This window comes from Apostichopus japonicus, chromosome 14, assembly GCF_037975245.1.
Source record: "Apostichopus japonicus isolate 1M-3 chromosome 14, ASM3797524v1, whole genome shotgun sequence".
Taxonomy (NCBI): domain Eukaryota; kingdom Metazoa; phylum Echinodermata; class Holothuroidea; order Aspidochirotida; family Stichopodidae; genus Apostichopus; species Apostichopus japonicus.
Window position 1 is genome coordinate 27,217,098 of NC_092574.1, and position 25,604 is coordinate 27,242,701.

At 37.4% G+C, this 25,604-nt stretch overlaps 1 protein-coding gene across 1 annotated transcript in view; it reads right to left on the bottom strand.

Annotated features, from left to right (window-relative positions):
- LOC139980105 (uncharacterized) overlaps window positions 1-25,604 on the bottom strand; it is a 56,364-nt gene that overhangs the window by 24,687 nt on the left and 6,073 nt on the right. Inside the window, exons 5-33 of the mRNA XM_071991482.1 lie at window positions 24,614-24,796; window positions 23,910-24,158; window positions 23,427-23,612; window positions 22,493-22,693; window positions 21,823-22,017; window positions 20,838-21,038; window positions 19,813-20,022; window positions 19,477-19,580; window positions 18,838-19,015; window positions 17,457-17,681; window positions 17,175-17,363; window positions 15,689-15,889; window positions 15,239-15,374; window positions 14,670-14,785; window positions 13,974-14,159; window positions 13,500-13,685; window positions 12,041-12,238; window positions 11,617-11,856; window positions 11,016-11,213; window positions 10,084-10,302; window positions 9,614-9,865; window positions 8,914-9,156; window positions 8,293-8,487; window positions 7,308-7,816; window positions 4,780-4,885; window positions 4,191-4,352; window positions 2,561-2,722; window positions 1,307-1,468; window positions 387-602 (exon numbers count right to left, since the gene is read on the bottom strand). Of these exons, the coding sequence (XP_071847583.1) occupies window positions 387-602; window positions 1,307-1,468; window positions 2,561-2,722; window positions 4,191-4,352; window positions 4,780-4,885; window positions 7,308-7,816; window positions 8,293-8,487; window positions 8,914-9,156; window positions 9,614-9,865; window positions 10,084-10,302; window positions 11,016-11,213; window positions 11,617-11,856; window positions 12,041-12,238; window positions 13,500-13,685; window positions 13,974-14,159; window positions 14,670-14,785; window positions 15,239-15,374; window positions 15,689-15,889; window positions 17,175-17,363; window positions 17,457-17,681; window positions 18,838-19,015; window positions 19,477-19,580; window positions 19,813-20,022; window positions 20,838-21,038; window positions 21,823-22,017; window positions 22,493-22,693; window positions 23,427-23,612; window positions 23,910-24,158; window positions 24,614-24,796 (5,808 nt within the window). The remainder of the gene's footprint in view (window positions 1-386; window positions 603-1,306; window positions 1,469-2,560; window positions 2,723-4,190; window positions 4,353-4,779; window positions 4,886-7,307; window positions 7,817-8,292; window positions 8,488-8,913; window positions 9,157-9,613; window positions 9,866-10,083; window positions 10,303-11,015; window positions 11,214-11,616; window positions 11,857-12,040; window positions 12,239-13,499; window positions 13,686-13,973; window positions 14,160-14,669; window positions 14,786-15,238; window positions 15,375-15,688; window positions 15,890-17,174; window positions 17,364-17,456; window positions 17,682-18,837; window positions 19,016-19,476; window positions 19,581-19,812; window positions 20,023-20,837; window positions 21,039-21,822; window positions 22,018-22,492; window positions 22,694-23,426; window positions 23,613-23,909; window positions 24,159-24,613; window positions 24,797-25,604) is intronic.

Below are 25,604 nucleotides of genomic sequence, written 5' to 3' on the forward strand. Positions count from 1 at the left end.
TCGTGTTAGATTTCATACATGGGTGCTCTGCTATGAAGTTACTTTACATTATCTGGCTAGTGAAATTCTGCAGTGGGTGAACAATGTAAATAAGCTCTACCCGACGAAACAACGGCTTCATAACATTTACCTTGAAAGCCAGCAGAGCTTTAGAACGATTACAAAGTATCAAGAGTTTGTTGACCTGTAAAATATTAACGATAAATCCCGGTACAGAGATAATTTTGAAGGGTAACATTACATACATATTGCAAAACTAATTTTATGGCATGTAAACGATATTTAAATCTCTCCAAAAAGGTTTTTCTTGATAATTGTAACACCTGCACCAGCTTATAGTTAATATATTCCCAATTGAGCAATTTTAAGATTATTTTGCTTCGTACCTGTGAACAATTCAGAACACTGACAGAAGAAACCTGAAATTGACTCCAGGCAAGTTCCATTGTTGAAGCAATTGAGAGCACACTCGCCATTATGAATTTCACACATCCTACCGGCGTAATGTTCTTTACAAGAACAATTGAAGTTATCCAGTCCCGGCACACATGTTCCACCATTGATACATGGACCCATATCACAAAGGGTTTGACCTGTTAGGACTACATGGATGAAAATGTAATTAAAATCGTTCATAGTTTCATAACAAAGGGTTCAGAAGATTAGACTGAATATAAACGTATATAAAGAATACTTTATATTAATCCTTCTGCAGCACACTTAACGTAGAATCCAAGACGTTACAAACACACTATTTCCTTAATTTAGAATCGAGAAACGAAATCATGCAAACCGAAGAATATCAATGCTAACGTCCAAAGGAGGAATGTTAGTACACTGTTCCTCATTAACTCGTGTTCCTTAATGTTAATACGTGTATTCTGGTCAGGCTGAAGATGTTTAAATAGGTAAAACACACTGTTTTGTAATTGCATTTGGTTAAGAAAGTAAAACATTATCACAAACATCTGCTACATGTACGTACGATTTAAATGGACTTCAAGAGTAGGATTTTTTTCACTGCCGATCAAAACGTCTCTGATATTCCAAATATACAGACATAAAACAAGTGGTAGTACAATGACGCTTTACCATAACAGCAATATCGCTTAGCTTACGTAATGGTACAATATTTCGTGCCTAGCAGGCTAAATACCGATATGTCCATATTGGCATAATCATATATCAGCAATTTTCATGTGAATAAACATAGTAGGCTAAGGCTGAGTTAGTATGTCTTCAAATGCGCCATTATTTATTGGTATTTGGGTTACTTCTAATTCCCTGCACACAAATATTAAGATACCTGAACAGTCCTGGCGTCTATTAGCTCCTTCTTCTGGTGAGATGTAACCATCTGGGCAGGCCCGGCAGAAAGTCTCCCCTCTAGAGGGTTGATAAGTATGGATAGTACAAGGTAAACATGGTATCAAACCGGTTGCTGAGTACTTCCCTGGAGGACATTGACCTGAAGGAAAGCATTTATTAGAACTAACAATAATAATATTCTGGATGATTTAATACATTATCTGTTTTATATTGTTCTGTCGTGTTGGTTCTTAGGTTCTAACTTCAATTGGAATTTTCACTTTTTAGCATTCAAATTGTAGATTTTGTAGCCAATCTGTTTTATCGCTTTTCGCTTCACCAGTACGTTTAATAGCTTTTCGATCTCATATTCCTGTATATTTCTGTAGATAGTAATATGTATTTACTGTTTTTTTCTTTTTATTGTTTTATGGCATTGTATTTTCTAGATTGTTTGTAAAGCGCACAGATGCATCGCGTGTAGTGCGCTATATAAGATTTTATTTACATTACATTACATTACATTTTCTCCAGAAAGTTTGCCAAGAATCGATACGTTTACAACTGTAACATCACTTATAACTGCTCGCACAATTAACCCGCATTTAACCAATCGGAAAAGAAAAAACCGATGGTAGTTAGGCTCTGTACAATTACAAACTTGCCTGGTTTCTCACGTATGTGAACTATTTGGCAGTCGTATTATGGACAGCAATATTATCTTAAAGGCAAATGATAGCATTGTTCTAAAAGGGGCGCGAGGTGATGGACGAGGGGCGATGGTATAACTATATAATTCACAGAAATGAAAGAAGTTTCGCGTAAGAAGTTCAGGCCAATATTATTTTTATTTTAGGGTTACATAAAATGTTTGTACATTTGGGTAATTGGACCATATCAATTGCATTATTCGACGTCAGATGTACTCAATTGTTCCAAACAGGATTTCGATTAACAATAGCGTTAACAAATTAACGGAGTTACTTTCTTAAAAAGATGCCTGATATCATGCTGTTTTTAAGGCACATAATTAATTCCTTTTTAATGGTAGTGTAGTTGTTTATTTAAACAGCAACTTACGAACAAAAGCTTTAAAGGGTAATTATGTAATTTATGTTGTTGTTTTTCGTAGCAGTAAATATGTTTGTAATATTGTATACTATTGGATATGTCAACACTTTGCATAAGGGCGAAATTGAAAACTGAACTCCGAAATAAGCGATATAAATATGGTAATAGAAACGCGACTCACTGATACATTGTTGGACTGAATGAGATCTGTTTCCCCGACACATTGTACCCTCTGGACACCGAAGGCACTCCAAAGCACCGATTTCTGGTTGATAAGACGCAACATCACAATCTAAGCAAGGAGTTAACCCTGTAGGAGAGGACGTCCCAGCTTCGCAGAAGTCTGAAAATATAAAGTAACTAGTGAATACCAGTATTCGGGTCGATCAGGGTTACGACAATTAAGATGAAGTGGTCACGTTGTAAGTTGACCTTGATGTTTAAGATGGTGTCAATTGGTTCATATAGAACAGTAAAACCAAAGTATCAAATATCTGTGATTGTCCCCGTTTAACATCATTACCTGCAAAATGTGTGCCATTTACTATTTCCCTTCCTTATTATCTAATCTCTCCTATATAGAGGACGAAATATTAGGCTACAGTACAGACATGAAGTTTACAGCGTGCATTGTGCTTTTTCCTGTAACAGTATCATTATAAGGCACATAAGTTGAATCTTTCTGTCTTCTCAATATGAATGATCTTGATCTTTAGTGAAAAATACTAGGTCATTCATAGAGACTATGATGTTTTTGTAAGGCATGTTTGGTTGTTGAAATAAATAGGATTGCAGATATAAACCACTATAGCGTCTTACAACAAACTTCGATCGGCAAGAACATATGCCTATACATGTATGTTTTCTTCACAGTGTAAACTAACCGACCGTAATTTGTTTCTTGATTTCCGAGCACTCCGCAAAATAAGGACCATGACCAATGAAAGAAACCTTGCTTAGACAAACCCATTTCTCTCAATATGCATCAGACACAGCACGAAACCTTCCATATGGAACAGGGGTTACATATGCTCGTGAAACTATACCCCTGCAAGTGTGCAGACAACGCGTGAATGCGTTCACGATAGGCGTATTGACTTTGCAGACGTCAGAGATCAAGGTGACTTTCTGCCATAGCTCAGAGGAGGATTGAACTGACTTCCAACCATCGCAGGCACAGTAAGTAAATCTAGTAAATATGATGTTGCTGTAGTTACACAGGGTGGGAGGGCAGAATTCGAAGGTCAAAATAAGAACGGAGTTTTGACTAAAGCTCCAAGGGGGATACACTGAATTGGCTCGTTACTTTCACAGGTATAAAGAATGAGTATGTTAAGTACTAAACTATGTTGTTGTTAGCATGGTAACTATGGTCAAAGTCAGAAGCCGAGTCTCAATTGCACATCTTGTGAATAAATCATTGATTTTTGTAAAGTACCGAAGGTGCACAATTACTGACTTTATACTTTTTAGAAACGTGTGAGGGCGTTTTTCTTGATTTGCTTGATCACTTGGCCGTATTGGTCAAATGAGGTTAAAAAAAGGATGCCCCATGTAAGGGGCTTATGCACTGAAAACCTTCATAATGAAAGGTTATTACTGTCAGTTAGTGATAGTTATATTAATGTGACTTTGTTTCAATTAGTTCAAGGCCAAATGTTGAAGCACTTGTAACCTTGAACGAAGAAATTATTTCATTGATTAAGTTTGCGGCCAAATATGTAAGGAGAAATGCTAACGAGTGACAGTCGATATGTCAATTCCAGCAAAACTACATTCGGAAACTACTGAAGTGAGTAAAAGGTAACTACCAAGGCATTCTGTGATATATTTTGAGCCTTCTTGCAAAGTAGACATTCCCTCTGGGCAGAATGTACAGCTGGTCTGCTCAGTTTCGTTTTGATAAGTGCCGATTGGGCAAGGTTCGCAGATGTCTTCATCCTCGTTTTCAAATGTTCCTCTTGGGCAAGCACCTATATCGAAATAAAAATTAAGTACATTGAATATGGGATCATCTTTTCAAACTTGTCCGTGACTAATGTAGCCCCAAGTAAAATTAAGAGGTATAATGGAATTTTTTTCTGCATATAGATGGCGTATTCAATAGCCTATCATTCAATTTCAAAGAAAGACGCTTATGAATGTTACGACTGTAATTTGGCAAAATACCAATGGATTAACTAAAAAGGAAATGCTACTAAAAATGTTCAACTGCATGTGTTTTGATTATTTGAATACTTTATATGATCCAAAGGATAATGGCGGGAGGAAAGAGTATTGGAGTACTGCATTAAAACATTGTAACATGATATATATTATTATTCCATATCTTTCTAGTCCGATATGTCTCAAGGCGATGGTTACTTAGCTGCTCCGAGGACCAAAAGTGTATTTACGTACCACATGTAAGATACAAGGGATCACTGGCAAAACCTCTCTGGCAAACGGCACTGATATAGTAGTATACCACTGGTGTATCATGTATTGTAAGATTCAACCCTTCAACCTGAGAACAATAATAATAATTTTTACATTTATCGGCTCAATTTTATCTGCAAACTTTACCGCCTGAAGTCAATTCTCAATCTGTGGTAGCAGTGTGACCTTACTCCTCTCGTTACATTACTTTGATCAAACCTTTGCCCTTTCGCAGCTGGTGTTTCTGTTTCAAGTTCTCCCAAACCCACCTTCACAAGTTATCAAGAATCTTGATTCGATGCTGTATGGGTTCATTTGGACAGGGAAGCCGGACAAAGTTCAGCGTGGTACAATGATCACTTCCGTCGGAGAGGGGGATTAAATGTTACACATTTGAGTATTTTCATTCAAAGTTTAAAGTAGCATTTAACGTCCTTTTCTATGTTTTTTTCAACATCATTGATTCCACGACGCCATAACAACACACATAACTAGCTTATCGATTCAAATCTTACTTCAAATGGTGGCATAAAGTCTTTCAAAACTTCCAACTTTGTTTTTCTCGCAGATATTTTCCGTTGGGATCCAAATAAACCTCGCCCATGATATAATATTTAAAAGCTACGAACGTCATTGGCCAATACGTAATACAACACCATGCTTGATTTGTGTAGATTGTTTATGGCAGTTGTACCAGGGAGCTGTTAGAGTCCAGCTCGCTGGTTGTACAAACTTACCAACTTGACGTTTTGAATCTATTTTTAGCAACAGCTCATAACTAAACTTGCATCTCTGATTAGTTGAATTCAAACTAGGGGGAACTGTATGCGATCAATATTAAATGTGCAATTTGTCGGAGGACACTTTTCTCATTATCTGCAAATGTCCTTATTTACTCGCCAATTAACGCTTTTGGCAGGGAAAAAAGTTAGCTGATATCTTAATTTGCTGTTTTGTGATTGATATATGTAAAAAACTCGATGGACTTGTCAAAAAAGTGCAAAGCGGCGACAAAACACAAAATGCTGCTTTAAAGTACACTTGGGCTAAACGGTACGCTGAAAGAGACGATGCTCATTGGATCAAGTTCTTTGATTATCACCTGAATAGATACGTCAAGTGCTCCTTCTTATTGTGAGCACTTGCAACGTTATTTTTTTTATTGATGATGTTTATCAGGCCTGGACCGCCTGTAACTTTTGTGTACCATCATGCGATTTTAAGGATCAGATCCTTTGGAATAATTCAAGTATTAAGGTTAACAATTATATCGTTTTATACCAAAAAATGGTATGATAAGGGTTTTATTTATGTAAAATATCCGCTATATGAAGATGATAACTTTTTTCGTTTCCTCGGTTTCTGAGCAACTTCAACGCTGCTAAATTTTGCAGTTCTTTCGTTTTAATCATGTCATTCCTGATACTTGGAAACAAGGCTTCAATATTGTTACGAATACGTCCAAAGATGATTCTTTATTTCAAAGAATTCAGCGAAAACCTTATGTTTGTCTATATTTTTACGGTATTTTAATCCACCATCATTCATTTCACCAATGGCTACCATGAAATGTCAAATTGTATTCAAATTAAATGAGGAAAAATGGTGGAATATTTATCTCATTCTTTTTAAGTAAATTAAGGAAAGTAAACTGCAGTATTTTCAATTCTGATTTATTCACAAAAAAAATGGTACAAATCATTACTAATCTCGAACAAATATTCAGGAAAACCCAAGGTGCACTTTTTGTGGGGAAAAATAAGAGACAATCGAAAACCCTGTTCTGGAAGTGTGAATATAGTTCTAACTTTATTTTGGATTCTGTGCAAACCATTATCGGAGGGCAATTTTGTTTCTCAAAGCTGGACTTATGACTTAATGAATTCTTATTTGGTAGCTAACTTTTGTTAAATATTCCCTGAGTTCTCAATTGTAACATACATTGGTGTATCTGTAACTGGAAGCAGAACTGATGATCTTGTAAAGCATTATGCTGCCTTAAATTGCATATCCATATCCGACGATGTATTTAATAGTCTAAACTTAAGAGTTTATATAATTTAATGAAGTCAATATTTTATTGCAATCGCTTGAACTATGTTTCATGATTGTAGCGCAATATTTAGTAATATTTTTCTTTGGAAGGAAGGAGAACGATAGTAAAAATGTGGAAAGATTGTTAATAAATGATGGCTAAAATATAAATAAATAAGGTTTCATTGGAGAAAACGTGATATTTTGTGTTAACAATTACTTTTTCATGAACTTACATATACATTTGATGGTGATGATGGAACTAGCAAGGTTATAAATCAGGTATAAAATATGATGCGATCAGCGTAATGTTGAAAGGGAGTGGTATATGAAACCAGGCGCCTGAGACGTCGTGCAGTCAATCGGCCTACCACTCACACCAAGGTTACTGTACAAACACGGCATAAAAAGTGTTCCACAATATTGACCAAAGTGGTTATTATTTCTTCTATAGCATTACTTAAATTCATATTCACCTCTGGTGAGAGGTCTCCAGATTCTGCACGATAAGCTATTTCGTCAGACAAACCATAGAGCGAATCTTCCGCAGTGTACACTTCCTCGTTAAATTCTTCAACCGATTCCACCTCCAATATGTCCAGCAGAAGATCAAATTTAATTTTGACTTCGAACTGATCTAAACTTCTGCGGTGTCTTTTAAAAACTGTATTTTGCTCTTGGGAAAGTATTCTCAGTTGACGTTGTTTGAATCCAGTACTATTCCTCTTCCATTCTCGATATTTGGAGTTTGGAGGTGAAGAACGTCTTCTTCTCGATCCTCCACTTACGTTTCCACAGATAACCTCAATGTTCGAAACCGTGCAGTTTTGATTAGAACGACAATATGTATCAAAAAGTGCTTCGTCCATTTCAATCAGTTCTAGGAAGTTGATAGCAATTTGTTGCTGTGTCTCTGAACTCTCACAATTACCAGAAACATATCGAAGCTCGTTGGATAGTTGCATCCTACCAGGACGGGCCGTTTCTACAAAAGAAAGAGAAACATAGACTGATAAGAATTCTTGCAAATTATAACATAATGACTCGTTCTTCATGATTCCAACAAAGTGTTTTGTTTCAACGTATATAAAGTCATACAGAGGCAGGTTTTACTGCTTTTGTTGACTTTAGATATGATTTAGCGAATAGTAAAACTGAAACTAAGCACATCCATATATCAAGATATAGGTTGTTTGGGTGTTTATGGCACAGTATATATGCTATCATCTAAGATGACACATTGCGGTTTAAATTTGAATCATGAAACGTCTTTCTTCTGAATACTGCATGTCATGTTCATTGATCGTATCACTGGTGAACTACAACTCTCAGAATATATCAAAATCATTCATTAAAATATAATATTTTAATATTTTATATGAAATGTTTACTTTGATAAAGTAATTAAACTCCCTTTGAACACTACAGGCTGCTGTAGTATCAACAACCTCATGTGTTTACCTGAACAGTCATAGACTTCCGATGGGATCCACATCCCGGATATGCCACACAAGAATTCACCATCGTATCCTTGTTCCACAGTTCTTGGTATATCCCATCCTTCGAGACAAAACTGAATACAAAGTGTACTATACAACCACAGATCACATGTAAGACCTCCATTATCAGGAGGACGCAAATCCACGCAGGATACCGCTATATGATGAGATTAAAATGGTAATAAACAATCTTTTTTGTAACTTATTTTGTCTTATTTAATCTTCAAGAAACCTTCAAAGAAAGAAGACAAATGTATAAGATATCCGTTCCTTTGTCTTATTCTGATTTAAAATTTGAAGTCTGTGAAACCCATTTTAAATTAATTCCCAAAATGAGGAAGCAGAGCATAATATTTGACACGCTCTTCGGTTGTTATACATTCCAAGGTTGCTTTTATTGTTAATAACTGCTGCATCTTTACTAACTGCACCTATATAGTGATAGAAATTGAGTTGATATACCTCTACTGAGTAAATATTTATGTTTGGCATCTTTTGAAATCATCCACAATTATAAACCATTGTTAAATAACAATAAAATTCAAGTTCTTTTAAACAGGCTGTAAAACACCAAGCAACTTACGTTCTAACGAGATGTCAAATTTGCATGTTGTCGACTTTGAATTCGTTGGATTAATGGCCACGCACTGCACATAATAAGTTCCAAAGGAGAATTCATCCCCAGATTGAAAGTTACAATGAGTCTCCAGATCGTCATTTGATGGCACAGTGAAGTTCGGCTGCAACCACTCCACGACTGTTTTGGATGTTGAAGTCACAATGTCGATGTCATCTGGACAGTATTCTAATACCGGGTGAATATCATCTGCCAGACATGGGTAGAACGTTATTACTTTTTTAAGGAAACATGAGTTATTTGTAATATACAGCAATGAAAGTTGTAATTCTATGGGACAATGTCTCCAACCAACAGGATTCTGTAGAACACATTTGTGTGAATTTTTCCCGAAGATTTTGTTGAAATGAGGTTAGAGATCTTTTAGATTAGAACACAGGCAAACAATAAAAAGAAATTGGTTAACGCAAGCTTTAGTTCTAGCTGATTCAGATATGCCTGAATTGTGTTAGTAATAATGAACACATGTGTCTCTAAATATATACAATTGACTCAATAAGAAATTGTCATTATCATAATTATTGAATTCTGAAATGAACAGTATAAAGAATTTTCTTGGTCCCTATTATTCTTCAGCCGAGAAGGATGTGATGTCGATTTATTGTTGATAGTAGCTAAAATACTTTGAAAAGCAATTGACTGTTACCTTCAACAATGATCCTAAAGGTGCAACTGACATGATTATTTGCTGCGTCGTAGAATGCAGAAGATAGGACTGTATCCGTTCTGCTGGTATATGGAGATTGAAGATTTGGCGGCGACGTCTCCTTTTGAAGAGGTTCATTGGAGTTATCCGTTGCGGTTGGTTCAATGAAAGTAACAACCGCCAAGGGGTCTTCCTGGGTCAAAACCACATGGAAGTCGGGCGGACAAGACATAATTACAGGACTGATGTCATCTGATAATTTACAAAGCAAAGCAAGATCATTTCGTCTTTTGTTCGGGACCGGAAAAATCTGAAATTACTCATATACGATAGATTATGATGCTTATCTCCCTTGTTGGAAGCTTACCATGGATATAGTTCAGGATCGCACAGTATACTTGAAGCCAGTGAAGGTGAAGCCTAAAAATAGTAATTTAAGACGACAGTGTATATAGAGGAAAGCGTCTTACCTATACATTGCATGTTAAGATTGTCCAAATCATGATCCCAGGTTTCGTCGGGTAGACATGTTAATACCGTAATTGAAGATTGCAGGGTAAATTGATGGGTGCAGTATAAGGTGCATGTACTTCCTGGTAGTATGACATCTGGTTGTTGACAAATGCTTGGATACACGCTACCAAACTTTGTTCCTATATGTGCATCAGTGATTGGCGGGCAGGTAATTACTTGGAAGAAAGATTAAAGCAATAGAAAGTGCAATACAGTTAGTTATATTAACAATGAATATTATAACGAATTAACATTTCGAAAAGTCTGCATTTGCACTAAGACATACGATAAGCTTGGACATTTATAGAAGCGTCTTAATTAAAGTTTCTGACAATAAAAATAATAAACATCTAATCGAGCAATAATTTTCCAGGATTGAAGAGTTTTTTAGAAAAAGCCTGATGATTTTCCGTTCATCTTTACTGTATAATTGATCTGAGCGACCGGTTTGTAGCGTCGCTGGTGACATTGAGGGTTCGAGTTTTTCTTGTGGATTTACTGACGGAATGATTGCTTATCATTAATTGAGCACCATATGAGAATCGCTTTGATGAACATAATGTATTGAAGCTGTAATAAAAAAAATGTTGTAATTTATCAAACTCATCCTTAATGGGATCTTAACATATCATTTACGATCTTTCCTTTTGACACAATGTGAAACCTATGATAATTCAAGCCTACAAAGTACCGAATATTGTAAAGTGGTTATGATATCTTGAACGCTCGTATAGTTTCTTTACATTTCCCCTCTTCTTTCCTTGTAAGCATTTCACTAATTATGAAAAGATATTGGAATCCAGAACATAATATTTTATCACCAACGACCACCCCACCTAACCTCCGCCAGAACTCAGCCGTAACTCCACAAAGTCTCTTGTCGACCTACCTCTGCAATAAGGAGCAGCTTCACTGTATTCCCAGTACATTTCACCGGTGAGCTCATTTCTCTGACAAGTAGCTGTTTCTGAGCCTACAATTGTGAAGCCAGAGAGACATTCGATGGTACAAGTCACTCCGTAGAAATCGTCACAAGGTCCAATGATTTGTGCCAATGGAGGAAGCAGTAACACTGGACATCTGTATGCTAAAATAGGAACAAAATAAGAAGTTAAGGAACATGAATATGCTTGCCTAAATCACATACAGGAAACAGCTAGTATACTTCCAGACATTGGAAAATTTCTTCAAAGCAGCGTGTGACAGACAATAGGCCATGCTCACTCAATATTCATCGGTACATAAATGTGTTTACTTGTCCGTAATATAGTTCGTATCTGAGAATTACAAATGAAAAATATTGGCAAAGGGTTAAATGAAAGTGAATAGGTTGGGAAAGTTGGGACAGACTGTAATGTCACATTTTCATTATGTGTACTTCAATTTGATTATTGGTAACGTACTGTATTCGTACAACTATCCAGTGAGTTCATTTCAGCACATATCATAATTATGTGGTTTTCCATGCATGATTCTGTGATATTTCTTACCTTTTACTGTCACAGCAAATGAGCAGTAAGCATAATTCCCTGCTTTATCAGAAGCTGAACACGTCACCAGGTAGAAACCAATTGGCAAACGTTGTTGGTCAATGTCGCAGTTGCTGTTGGGTGTAACTCCTGAGTTGTCAGTGACGTTTAGATTCCAGTTGACGTAAGTATTCGACGCCGCAATTTCTAAGTAGATAGTGTTGTCCTTAGGACAATTTGTGAAATGCGGAGGTTGGCAGTCTGTGTACAAAGACATCCACAAAAATGATCTGGCTTATTACGACAGCTTAATAATAGTCTACTGTTTTAATGATTTGTTATTTTCTTGTGTAGAACCAGTTTCAATGTCATTTATTTCATCGGCTAAGTTTTTGTTGATTTTCCTTTTCCGAACGAAGAGACGTGAACTTATGGTATACATTACCTTTGCATACTGCACCAGAAACATCGCTGGTCCATGAACCGTCACTTGTGCAAAATACAGATTCAAGGATCAAAGGAAATATTTGGAAACCTTGAGGACATCTAAACATACACCAGTCTCCGAATGAAGGGTCATGTTGACAGCTGGGCGGTATGACCGTAGCATCGTCAGGAACCTGAAGTGGCGGGCATCTGCTCTCTAGAGTGATACAAAAACCAGATGAACATGGACTATATAGAAATAAGCAGTCACGTAACCATGGCCTGGTAGTACGTATAGTTAGCTAGGATGTAAGAATTGGGACCAGACAATTCTGCATTAATATTTTTTCCCTACACGTATTGTGTTCAAGTGATATATTGCACTCTATTGACCATTTTTTGCACGATTGGTAAACAAGGTGTTGCCCACTTTCAGTCGATATTCATAGCTAGGACAGTAACTAATGGTGCCACCTACAACATGTAACAAACACTACGCAGTAATTACTGATGCACGGTTGTGGGACATGAACAGTGGTAACATTTGTTACCAGCAGTTACTTTACTAGCTATATGTTTGAATTAAAGGAGGTACGGTACCGCTTGATTCCAGTTCACACCTCTCTTTAAATAACGCAAATTTGTCATGCCTAGGACGAACAAAGACCATGTTCGGGTATATTCATAGGCCTACTCATAGCATAAAACGGCTAGATACGACTTCATTATAGAACCGCGTATGACAAAACTAGCACCCAATGGTTGATACAGCAACTACTGTTCATTTCCCACAACCCTGCATCAGTAATTACTACTTTGTGTTCGTAATATGTGTAACATGTGCTACAGGACATGAACAGTAGTTACTGCTCAAGCCATGAGTATCGGGTGCCAACCTCACGCCCCCCCCCCCCTGAGTAACTTCAAACTCAAGTACGATATCAAAGACTATATTGTCTGCAGTGCCTTAATTTATGTAAAACGCCAAAGGTCACGTGATCAAAGGAGTTTAAAAGTCAAGCTTGCCTATTTTTGTACGAAAAAGGCGTTAAGTTCGCAAACTACTTATTAACCATAAGGGCAATGGGTATTCTATGAAAAGAACCAAAGTTCCATTTAAGCCGTTACATCTATACCAAAATAACAATATGGCCCAAATCTTCAAACATCCCAAAACTTATTGGTTTTGGGATTTTACGACTGACGATAGTTACTTCTCTCCATTCTACATTTGCACTCAAATCAACCAAATTACAAAAGTTGTAACATTTTGCTACTGCACCTCCTCTGACCTATTTTTAGGTGAATGCCAACTTGCTCTTCCTTCCGAATCTACCAACAATCCTACAGATGCGTTCACAATTCACTAGGGTGGGTGATATCCATGCGATGACCGACAACCGACGCAAAACCGTTGCCGATTACCAGGAAACCCTGCATCAAGTCATTATTTAAAGGGTTGCTTGGAGTATACGCACCCTCACAGGTGAAATCGTTTACATCCCAGGTTCCATCCGACTGGCATCTTGAAATATTGCTCCCGCTGGAACTGAAACCAACTGGGCAGTAAAGAGAGCAGACTGTGCCAAAACCTTCTTCTACGTCATCAACGCACCCCGACTTAATGACGTTATCATTGGTTTTTAATGCCGGACACTTGACAACTGACAAAAAAAAACAAATTAAACCAAAACAATTGATGAAAGTTTTACGGGACAAATTAGATACTAATGAACCGTGGAAACATTGCCTGACATGTACATAGCAATTGCGTTCCGGTCGTTGTTTTCATGTTAAGCTGTGATTCGAATCAGCCAATTGGTCTGACCTTTGCATCAGCTGCCATCCTCTCTTATCAAGAAAACTAAGACCCACATCCAATTGTGTAATTAAAGTATACATATGGTTTTGCTCTTAAGTAATCAATTTTACACACACTGTCACTTGCATACCTTCACATATCGGTGGAGGTACATCCCAATATGCCAAAAGATTGTCATCAGTTTCGCAACGTCTTTGAGAAGATCCGATTAGTTCATAACCATTATTACATTGATATTCACAAGTGGCACCATAAATCCAGTCACATTGAACCAGGGAACCGCTAATCGGTGCCTGAGGAACTGTGCATCTTTTAACTGTCGAGTAATAAACAGGAATGCTATGATAAATTTTGCGACTTTGATAACCAAAGGACAAACACTGTGGAATGATATATGAAATGAATGGAAACTAATAATAACGACAAATATTTTACTTAACGCCCGGGGATATTTTCTAGCTCAACTAATCGAACTTTCCCTCTCCGCCGTTCAAACTTGGCTGTCCGCGTGAAATTTAAAGAGCGATTACTTTAACAATTGCCTAGATTACGAAAGCAGATATCTTATAAACTAGTTCTAAATACAATCTTCAATGTTTTCAGTTTTATTGTTTTACAATAGTTTTACTGGTAGGGCCAATAACACATCCATACTAAACTGAGATTCGGTCAGCTGGTGAAATATATCACTTATGATGAGGACGAACCGAGCGTGAAGATTTTTTTCACGTCATTGAGCAGAATGATACCAACGATGTTTTGAGAGGCTGCATGCGAAATGCATTTTTGTAAACCCTAACCTATCAGTCCAAAGTAACATATTTACCTGTCAAAGAGATGTTGATATTGCATAGAGCAGCATTACCGGACAAATCCACTGCTTTATAAGTCGTTACATGATGTCCCTCAGAAAACAGAGTATTAGGCTCTGGCCCTCTCAATCTTTAAGTTTGACAGAAAATAAAGACAAACAGCCTGCTGCATGGCTTTCTTATGCGTTAGAATATTAATATACTTAAACCTTGCAATAATAGTTGGCTGATTATTAAATGTTAAACTAATTAATATGTATAAACAACCCCTTATTTTGCGTAAACACATCTATAGGCAATTTTTATCTGCTAAGATCTTTTTGAGGTAACCTATCTATAATGTTTTCCGCATGAGGTCCATTAAGAACAATCCTTAATCATCCTCTCCTTGACTATGTATCAACCAAAGACATATAAGTCCTTTCTGAAAAACCATCAAATTATCCTAGCCAACATTTCGATACCCTTTCCCCGGCTAACATCTTATCCTACGGACTAAAAGAGATGACAATTTTTGATAGACGTATCCATTTGAAACTTTGAAAATATGACTTATCCCTTTCTTTACAGTTTCAATCAGTACCTCGTTACAGTAACGTTCCCAGAATTGTCCACTGCTGATGGAGGGTGAAAATCAATAACCTTTGACCTCTGACCTTCTTCTGCAATTTCCTCAATATATTGAGGGCAATACGATGTGAAATGTGGAGCTTGAATATCTGTGAAAAAATCGAGGAGTTGGTAATGCAGCTTATATATCTTCTAACTAGTAATTCGTAAACAATTTCGAATATTTGATGGTTTTTATCAAGTTTCTCGTACTTCTAGAAGCATATGTGATACGTACTTTGCAAAATACATCATGTAAAACAATGTCAAAGAAAAGTTATGTGCATTGCATTCTATATAACTGGTCTATTGTCTTTAAAAAATTAGGCAATTGGATTGCAAATTGACGTGTCATTTCCAAGAGAGTCATATGCTCTTTTTGCTATCACATTGTTAACAATTCAGGTTGCGGGTAGATTTTTACCTTCACAATTGCTGGAAACATTCCTGGTAGACCAGGAACCATCGGCAAGACAAACGCTATACGAAGGGCCTATTAGTAAAAATCCAGAAATACACCGGTAGGAACAGCTGGTATTAAATGGGATATACACGTCATATTCACAGACTTCCGAAGGTATGACCATTCCATCCGCCAAAGCTAATGGTCCTCGACACTGGGTAGCTTTAACGACAGAGAGCAAAATAAAACAATGGATGCATTGAAGGTAGAACTGTGTGTCGCGCGCTGATACTTTAATTAAATATGCCGGGTAAACCTTGGGGAATGCATACATATTTAACCACATTGGAAGGATGTACCACGAGAACATGCTTATGAAAGGACCAGAAAGGTAACAGTTTTCGAATGCACTCCTTTTACCTCCATGATTGTAAAAATAAAGAGATAACATTTCGGAGGTATTCTAATTAGGGATTTTAAAAACTTTAAAGTCTCAGTACGTGTTTGAAAAATGTAAACTTCGACCTTTCCAGGTTACTGGATTAATAGTTCAGTAAAAATCACACCGTTCTATGCAATTTTTCAAAGAAATATTCATTATTTTTTATCGAGTTATTTGTCGTTATAAATTTTGAGCTGAATAAAATTCGCCAGACTTATTAACGAGTCCGTTGATTCTACCAACTTCAATCAAAATTTGCAAGCCCCGTCCAATAGATCATGCGCAAATCAAATCTTACCTTTGTTTACGACCGTTAGGCCTTGGCTTACTTTTACTTTCGTGGCTAGCGTGTCTTAGGTCTCTGCTCTTGTATCTTTCTCTCAGTCTTACCGATGTAGCTGGCGAAATGTTGTCATTTTTCTTCCATTGCAATGAATATACAGGTGTTTTTATTTTAAAGTTGATAATACGAGTATATAACTGCGTTACAATCTTGATCGGGCCGCAGTTGTATACATTTTATGTACATTTGTGTTATGAACATGCTGACATGGGCGGTCGCCGTGGTTTAAGGTAAATCATTCGCGCCATAAGGGCAACAGAAGATAAATTTCCTTCTTTTCAATTGCGACAGCTTTTCTCTATTGAAACCACCAGGTCAGAGTGTATTTAGACTAAGGAACATTGAATCTGCTTCGGAAGTTTGTTTCTGAAATTCATCAGCAAACCCGTATTAGGTAGTATTCCAACAAGGATCACACACAAATATTTTTAGGTGTGTATGCTCATTATCTAACATTATAGTTTTATATATTACCTCACATTCTCTAATTTAATTTAACTTTCCAATCGACTCAAGTTTGTTTATGGCTTGATGAACCATATCCTCTGATGTGGAATGTTTTAACAATTATACAACATAGCCATGTCATTGTTCTGAATACTACCGCTTCGAAATATCGTTACGGTACTTGAAACCTGTTTACAATGTCATCCGATCAATTGCTTCTTCATCCTTTGTAACAATTAAAGCTATAATTAACATAGTTAGTAAAGGCTACTGACCCTGACATCGAAGTTCCCTTTCGGTCCATGACCCATCCTCTAAGCATCTTCTCGCTTGTCGTGTCCGACCATCTTCATCCATGTATCCTTCCTGGCAGGTGAACTGACAGGTGGTATCAAAATCGACAGTGACTCCAGAACAGCCAGAGATATAGCCATTGGTGACCGTAGTCAGATTACACTGATTGGCTGTTAATCAAATAACATAAGATGTGTTTCATTACATTTTTGCCTTCTTATTAAATACAAGCATTTATAAAATAGCTAATGATGCATACTTACGAAAACACTCAATCTGAGAGCTTTCTCCAACCCACTCGCCTAGCGTATTGAAAGCACTCCGAGCCATACAGGTGAAACACGTTTTATCAGATGAAAGATGGAAACCATCGTCGCAAGAGATTTTACAGGTGGAACCGAGAACTGCCCCTACATTGCAATCGTCAGAACCTACTACAGGGTCCGCTACACCTTCATTTGGAAGAGGTAGTGCTTGGCAACGTATTACTGAACAAGAAAACGAAAAGACAAAGTAGTGTAGCTACCATGATAATGCGAGTTGAACAAGTATGCACAATAAACATTTCAACATATCCATGTATCTGAATATATCAATTGTATAAATAAACACAATATGGCGGAAGCTTTTTGTATCTAAATAAATGCGATTTGAGGAGCCTTCATAGACCCTTTGTACGTAATGAAGCAATATAATATCACATCATGTTAACACATAAACATCTGTGTTCTCGCTTTTAACAACATTTCACTGGGTTAATTTAGGGAAAAGACTTGGCTTACTTTGTGTTAGGTAAATATTTTATGGCTTAATAATTGATATAATCAGACAGTTTAATATTTAATTTTTAAACCTTTAAAATCGTTTGTAAGATTTAAGTGAATTGCCACTTTTGTAAGAAAGCATTACTCTACCACTTTTATATTGACTGCATGTACACCTGTACAAAATCATTACCGTGTAACTAATGAACATTGACACCATCTTTGTTATTGTTCTTATGGGGTGCAATAAGAAAGTTCGTCGAGACGCCACAGCAATTGTGGTATCCGGCCACGCCGTAAATCAACAGGGCGTTTTTGTGGAATCTCTGACGAACACTTCTGGACACATAACCTAATTCACACATGGTGTGACATATTCGAACTAACGTACCATTTTACTCCCCTTAACTAGCACATTTTGGAACGAAATGTTGGCCACCGTACGTTTAACAATGTTACACACGTTTGGTCGTCAAACAATCAGAATATCTTTTTTTAATATTCTAAATCAAGTCCGTTAAACTGAGCAATCAATAATAATGTATGCAAGTCTCCGAACTGGAACTTACTTGACTTATACCTGCGATTCTCCTCGTAACTACTGAATAAAAGATCTTTCGGTAACATATTTTCACAACTACCACACACAGAGTGAGATATGTTACAGCGATATCATACTTTGAGATCTGTAGTAGGGATAGAAACTGCGCATACGGAACCAGGGCCACTGTCAGGACCGATACGACAGCGCCCGATACGACAAACCCATAATATCATATTACAGTGGCAGTAAGATTTTATGTTTATCCACTTTTGGGGGACTGCATATTTGTTAAGAAAAGAAAACAGGAGAATACAATTCGAATGTACCAATAACTACCTTTCACAGTTAACTGGAGGGAAAATCTGTTCTCGTTGCCTGCTTGATCTGTTGAAGTATACCCCAGAACATGGTTACCTTCTTGGAAGATGGTTGTCCTGCCTCCAGTGACAGCGACACCATTAATACTTGACAGGTGCAGCACAACTGGGGGGCTAGCATCAATCGCATTCTCAATCTGTTTTGAGTAACAAATACGTACAAAGGTTAATCCCATTGATTTTAATATATAAAAGTTTGATCTCCAAGAATATCAAAGTTTACTCCTTCTGTACTCGATTTACATTTATTGCTGATGTTGTGTTTCACCACCCACTTACAAGATGGCGGCCAGAATCCAAAATGGCCGCATGGAAAAAAAGGAAATTTCATATATATTCATTCCCCAGACCCGCTGTACCCTTTACTTATCGGGACCATCAAACCTTCCGTCCTCAAACATGTAAATGAAACCGGGCTAGCACCCTGACTATTGACTATTGACTGTTGAAATAAATAAGGGGCAACATATATGACGAAAAAACATGTTAAAGGTGAACGGTTTGCTAATGTTAATGGGTGATTTCGGTGAAAGTGGTAATTGGTAACAGCAGTACTAATTAATAAATGATAGAGCTCATATATAGATAATATACTAACAATATCGTCTTCCCATTCACTATAGTCGACGACCACATCTAACTCCAAGGGCCCAGCAAATTTCACAGGATCAGGCGGAACAACGATAATAGGTGGGTCTTCATCTGCAAGGAGAGACGTCCAAGACATTACAGTAAGTACAATAACACGCTAACATATCAGTAAGTAAAGAATGAAATGTGTATGACTTCATTGCGACTTTAAAATACATACTAATCTTCGACCGAGTCTCCTCTAGGTTGAGTGACCATTCGAACTGGAATTGACATTACAGAGTACATAGAAGATTATGTGAAAATGCACGTTTTCGTTACACAACACTTATGCTAATCTTACCCACACACACCAAGGGAACACCGTCCCACTGCCCATTAATCTGGCAAAATCGACTGTGTGATCCTGATGCAGTAAAGCCATTAGTGCAGGTAGTTGTGCAGATTGTTTGGTAATTCTGGGGTTGGTCTGGGGAGGTAACAGCTTGATCTCTCAGTGAGCAAATGGTATAGTTGCCATTATCAGGAGGGTCTATCGGTGGACATGTTATGTCTGCAGGGAGAAGTAATGCTTCATTGTTACTCTTGAAATATTTGCAAGCTGAAAAAATGGTCATTTTGCAGCGATAAAGTAATCAGATATGAGGAGGGGAAAACAACAATAAAAGTGGCCGACACCGAACCTTTCACGATTACGTATGCAAGACTAATGAAAGTTCTAACACATGTTGCCATCGTTTCTCGCACGTGATTCCTGGTCATGACACTTTCGCATACACACCTGCCCCCATCCTCCAATACACACATCAAACCCACATCAACAGCCCATGCCCTACAAAATTGGCAAGCGACATTTCATCTGAGAGGAATGTTTAATTTAAGGGGTAAAACCACGATATCGTGTTAAGATTTCCCTGCGTTATTCCCCGCCCCGCCTAAATGTTTTCTTGGGTCATTGTTTTATATTGAACTCCTTATTCAGCAAACCCAAGAAATATAATTTCATGATATACCATTCGGTCTGTTTTATGATGTAACCTTCATAGTCTATGATACTTAGTTTAATACTGTATATCTCAATGGCTAGGAAGCCAACGGTAACTTATTGGAACAATATCCATATAATGATCGTGAATGAACACCGGCTTAATCAAACCTTCTCATTTCGATCATTTTTCAGGTAATTACGAGGCAAGCATGAATTTGTTGCGCAAGTTCATGTTGCACTGAACGCCCCTTAAGTGTCCTTAACGTATTTTAAGTTACATCACAGCGCGGTAAAATTTCAGCTTCCCCTTTCATGTTATTGATACCCTACGTATGTTTCTATAGCATTATTCTACCTGGCTTGAGAACTTTACCACTTACTCTCGCATGTTGGTGTTGTGTCACTCCAGTAAACTGTACCATTTGAATCGCCAAGGCACGTTACACGTGTGCTCTCCATTGGTGAAAAACCTACGTCACACCCGAGAATACACTCTGTGCCATAAGCCTCCTCTGAATGAGGACATCCGCTCTTATAACCGTTTTCTGGGGCAGGAAGATTAGCACCACTGCATCTCAAAACTGTATAAAAGTAACAAATCAAGGTTTGATTTAAACACTTCTTTAACTACACTATCATCTCCATGCACCATTTCCAACATTCCCCTCCTCCAGACCCTACCACCCTATGGGTGATTGGTCGACTACCAATTTAGTGCGAATAAGACACTACGTTACTGATGTAATATCCTTTATTTTTTGTTTGACTCACCGTACGTTTTCGCATTTTTTGTTTTACTATTCACAATTCCCTTCAATCGATACTTATCAAATGACTTTATCTTTGCTAGTGCTGCTGTCCGGACTGACTGATTGATATTACATGTAGAGAACGTATAATCGCCCGGCACAACGTGTTCGTCTAAACTGCCCTTCTCACGCGCTATGTTGTTCTATCCTACTTAATAACATTAAAGGTAACACTATTTTTGATCGCATCGTGTTAGAAATAACCAAATGTGTTATCACATTCGGCTTTGCAGCGGAGTATTTATTATAACTTTAAGTACGGAGAGCAGACTAATTGACCTGCAAGTTAATATTTAGACTATGCTTAATGTGTGTATATGTGCATAAAGATACATTACAGAACGTGTCGTTAGATAAATTGTACATATGTACTGCAGTGGAAACTGAACCTATTCGCGAATTATGTACATCGTAGCCTGTCCCTCCAAATAATGATTGGACTCAAGATACCAATTTTCCTCGTAACCATTTCCACAATCATCTGGAAATGATATAAAAGGTCGAAGGTATCCTTTAATAACAAAAGAAGAAGCAATACAATTTGATTATAACTTACTATCACATCTAGGTGCACTTTCGTTCCAAAATCCACGATCTGTGCATTCTATGACAGGAGATCCCACCACGAGATATCCCTCTATACAGTCGTACCTACAAATGGTTCCTGCTGGAACTGTTGCAGTTGTCTGACATTCGTCTTTGTTTGTGATGAACGCAGCTACTGCCACAAAAGGATTGGGGCACGTAACCGCTTTATGTGTGAAAACGAAAATGTGTAAAAGTTATAGGAATAACATCATAAAAAGTGTCAGTTGATTTAATTCTCTCAAAAGTGTTATGCTCTCAATGTATATTGAGTACACGAGGGCATCGGAGTGCATCCTCCTCCCCACATGCTCAGCTAAAAAATAAATAGGCTATACAAAAGAATGAACTGAATGATGGCATGTTGATGCTTATTACCAATCTCTTCTTTCAAGTACAATTGTGATGGATGTTTAATAGCATGTTCACATTAGAGCCACTTGAGCTGTTCGTGAGTCGGGACATCTCGTTCACTTCGAAATCATGTTATTGTTTAGGCGGTCGCACCCAATTATGACGGATATTTTGTGCGTCAAACTATATCCTGAGTCACTGTGCCGACAACTTTCTCTCTACATAGCCACCATTCTCTTCGCCCTCCGAAATCTACTGAGCTATTTTGAAGAACATAAAACACATACTCATGCAACGTGTTTCATCTCCGTCCCAGAAACCAGTCATTTCTCCTGGTTGAACTAAGCACCGCCTTGCTCTGCTTCCAGTTAAGTTGTATCCGTCATTACACTCAAAGAAACACCATGATCCATAGGACACAGGGCAGTCAGAAATCTGGTCTCGAAAATGTCCGTTCACCGGGACAGGCAAAGAAGGACAAGTAATCTCTGCAGAGATAAGTTTAATTGGAATGCGTAAGAACAATAAAACAGCAACAAAACATTAATGAGAGATAAATGTGCATAGACTGTTCACCGGGTGATACACAGCTCTAATATACTTCTTATACCTTTCGTCAATGTTTGCATGTTATTTGGTCTTGATGTGCTTAAACTCAAAAATAAATTTAAAGAAAATTGCATGAAAGTGTACAGCTCTTTGAAGGTAGGTGCGTTGCCGCCTGTAATCAAAAACAATTAAAAGAAATGCTATAATCTTCCTATTGCTTCGGCTCCACTGATACCAATAAAACAGGATTAGGACGACTCCATTATCTTTAAAGATGGTGCCGCGAGGTGACGCAGTCACATATTTATTTACATTCTCTAGTAAGGAAATCATTTCAAAGAATTGTCTATATTGTGCCATTATTCTAGGATTTTCTAGTCTTAGACATTTCGGAATCTTTGGGATGGTTAACCATACTTAAAACAACAATGCAAGCGCAGGCATCTGTTATACCGAAAAGTAATTTTTGCAATTCAAATCGTGGAAATATTGTGAGATTGCTACTTTACTGGAGTCAATCAAAAGTATCTAGGCTGGAAAAGTTGTTTCTCTGGATAAGCTAAGCCAAAACTTTTGTACGTAATCGTAAACTAATATAAAAGTATCATTCTCCAATAGAACAAACCCAACAGACAATCACAATAAAATCAACATGTATATTTTATGGCTTACCTTCGCAGGTCGGTCTCTCTGTGTCCCATATACCAACGGATTCATCGTTTTGGCAACGTACGGTTTTTGATTCGGTCAAATAGTAACCAATGGCACAGGTAAATTGACACTCAGAGTCTAAATTGAACTCATTGGTACATCGAACGCTCTGAACACTGGTTCCGTATATGGACGGGCAACGTATGACTAGATTACAAAAAGAGTGGGTTTCTGCAACTTGACATGTTTCTATTTTTGTGAACATCAGAAAGAACAAACGCTGATTTCAAATTATACAAAACTTTTATAACTACCCATTGAGACAAGTACTTCTGGTGCTAAAGTAATAGTCTAAAGTTTCAGCCTTGCGTATATGTGACATCATAAGCCTGCTTTGTGTTCGAGTTTATTAAATGGCAAGAGATATTCATCTTAGTAATACAGTAAGTTCTATAAATTAATGAACACCATAAAAAATAAATTTACTCAACATCCAGTACTTACGTTTCACTGTCAACAAAAAAGAGCATGTCGCCTCATTCCTGAATGAATCACTGGCCTTATACGAGATTGTGTAAAAGCCTACAGTCACGCCTGTACCGAGAGTAGGTCCTTCGAACTGTTCGACTGTTACAGCACCCTCTGTGTTATCCACTGCGGTAGCATCTGCCCAAGTTACATATCTAGCCATTCCGGTTCCGTCTGATATTATTATCAGTGGCTCGGGACAGGTTATTTCAGGCGGTACAGCGTCTGTAAAAGACAGTATACATATACTCAAATATGCATTGGCCATCGTATAAATTGATTTATGTGGTGTACAAAGATACTGACAGATATGTGGGATCAAACTTCTGTCTCAGCAAAGGAGAGATTCATAATATTTCCTATTCTTGTTTCTAAGGTTTTGTGGCTACTTTAAGGATACACAACATATCTCAATTCGTTCTCTGATTAGACTTGGCTGTTGATGTTTTCATGATGAAATATATATTGTGTTGTTGAAAACAATGACCAACCTGCTGATCATGGCTCCTCCCAAGTGGACACCAAATTATTTATAAATGTCGATGACATATTTCATCTTGTTTTTCGTCCTTCCAAGTTTGAGATATTACAACAAAAGTGAAGGACATGTAGACATGTTTTGGCGGTTTTTGCATGTCTCCCGTTTCTCAAGTGCTCGAAGGACATTGTTACAAGCTTACCCACACATGTAGGTGCTTCTACACTCCAGAAGTCTTGCCACAAGCATACTCTTATGTTAGAGTTGGCTCCAGCTATCTTGAAGCCGTCATCACAAATGTAGTAACATCTGCTCTGGTACTCGTTTCCAATGGTGCATTCAATTCTACCGTTGACCAATTCCTCCAGCATCGGACAGAGAACAGCTGATATAAATGTCATTAAAAAGAAAGGATGTTCTTCTTACACATGTTATGTAAAGTAAGTGTTGAGCAAAGATTTTGGCTCAAGTTGTTTTAAGAATGAAGGTTTCGATTGCTGACTAAGCGTGAACAAATCGGGCAACACAGGATAAATAGCCCTACCTTTTTATTAAACCTAAACAAATTTATTAGCGTCTTAATATACCTTTATATATAACAATATTCAAGTTACCCCTTCTGTGAAAAGTATGCCAATGAAAGCTTGAGACCAATAGGACTTTGATAAATATGAGAAGCCAAATAGGCAGGAAGAACGGCCGTAGTAACATATCATGTTGACGATTCAAACTCAAGCAGCAATATGGACTACCTGTCAAGTGACGCTTCTAACATGTTTTGGAATGCATAGCTTTTATCGGGTATTTAGTCCTGTGCCAATATTTCAGGTCCCACAAGATTGATTCGTCTTCATATGTGTACCATTTTGTTAGTTAAAATGAAGTTTCTCAGAAAATCAGAGAACGGAGCTAATTTTTGTCGCATACAGCGCCATACTAGTTCCTATGACAACTTTACCTTACCTATATTGTAAGTGCTTTTCCCTGCTAAAGCAAACATTTTTGAAGAGTGTTCCAGTTAAATGCTTTTTTTGTGTAAGAAACTTAACACGTTAATGAGTTTGTAAAGATTCGAGCACTATCATTATCTCCAGTTCTTCAAAGAGGGAATAATAACTATGGAGTGCATGGAACGAACAGTTTTAATCACACATAACATCTTGTGAAGATGGATTACAGACTACAATGTATGC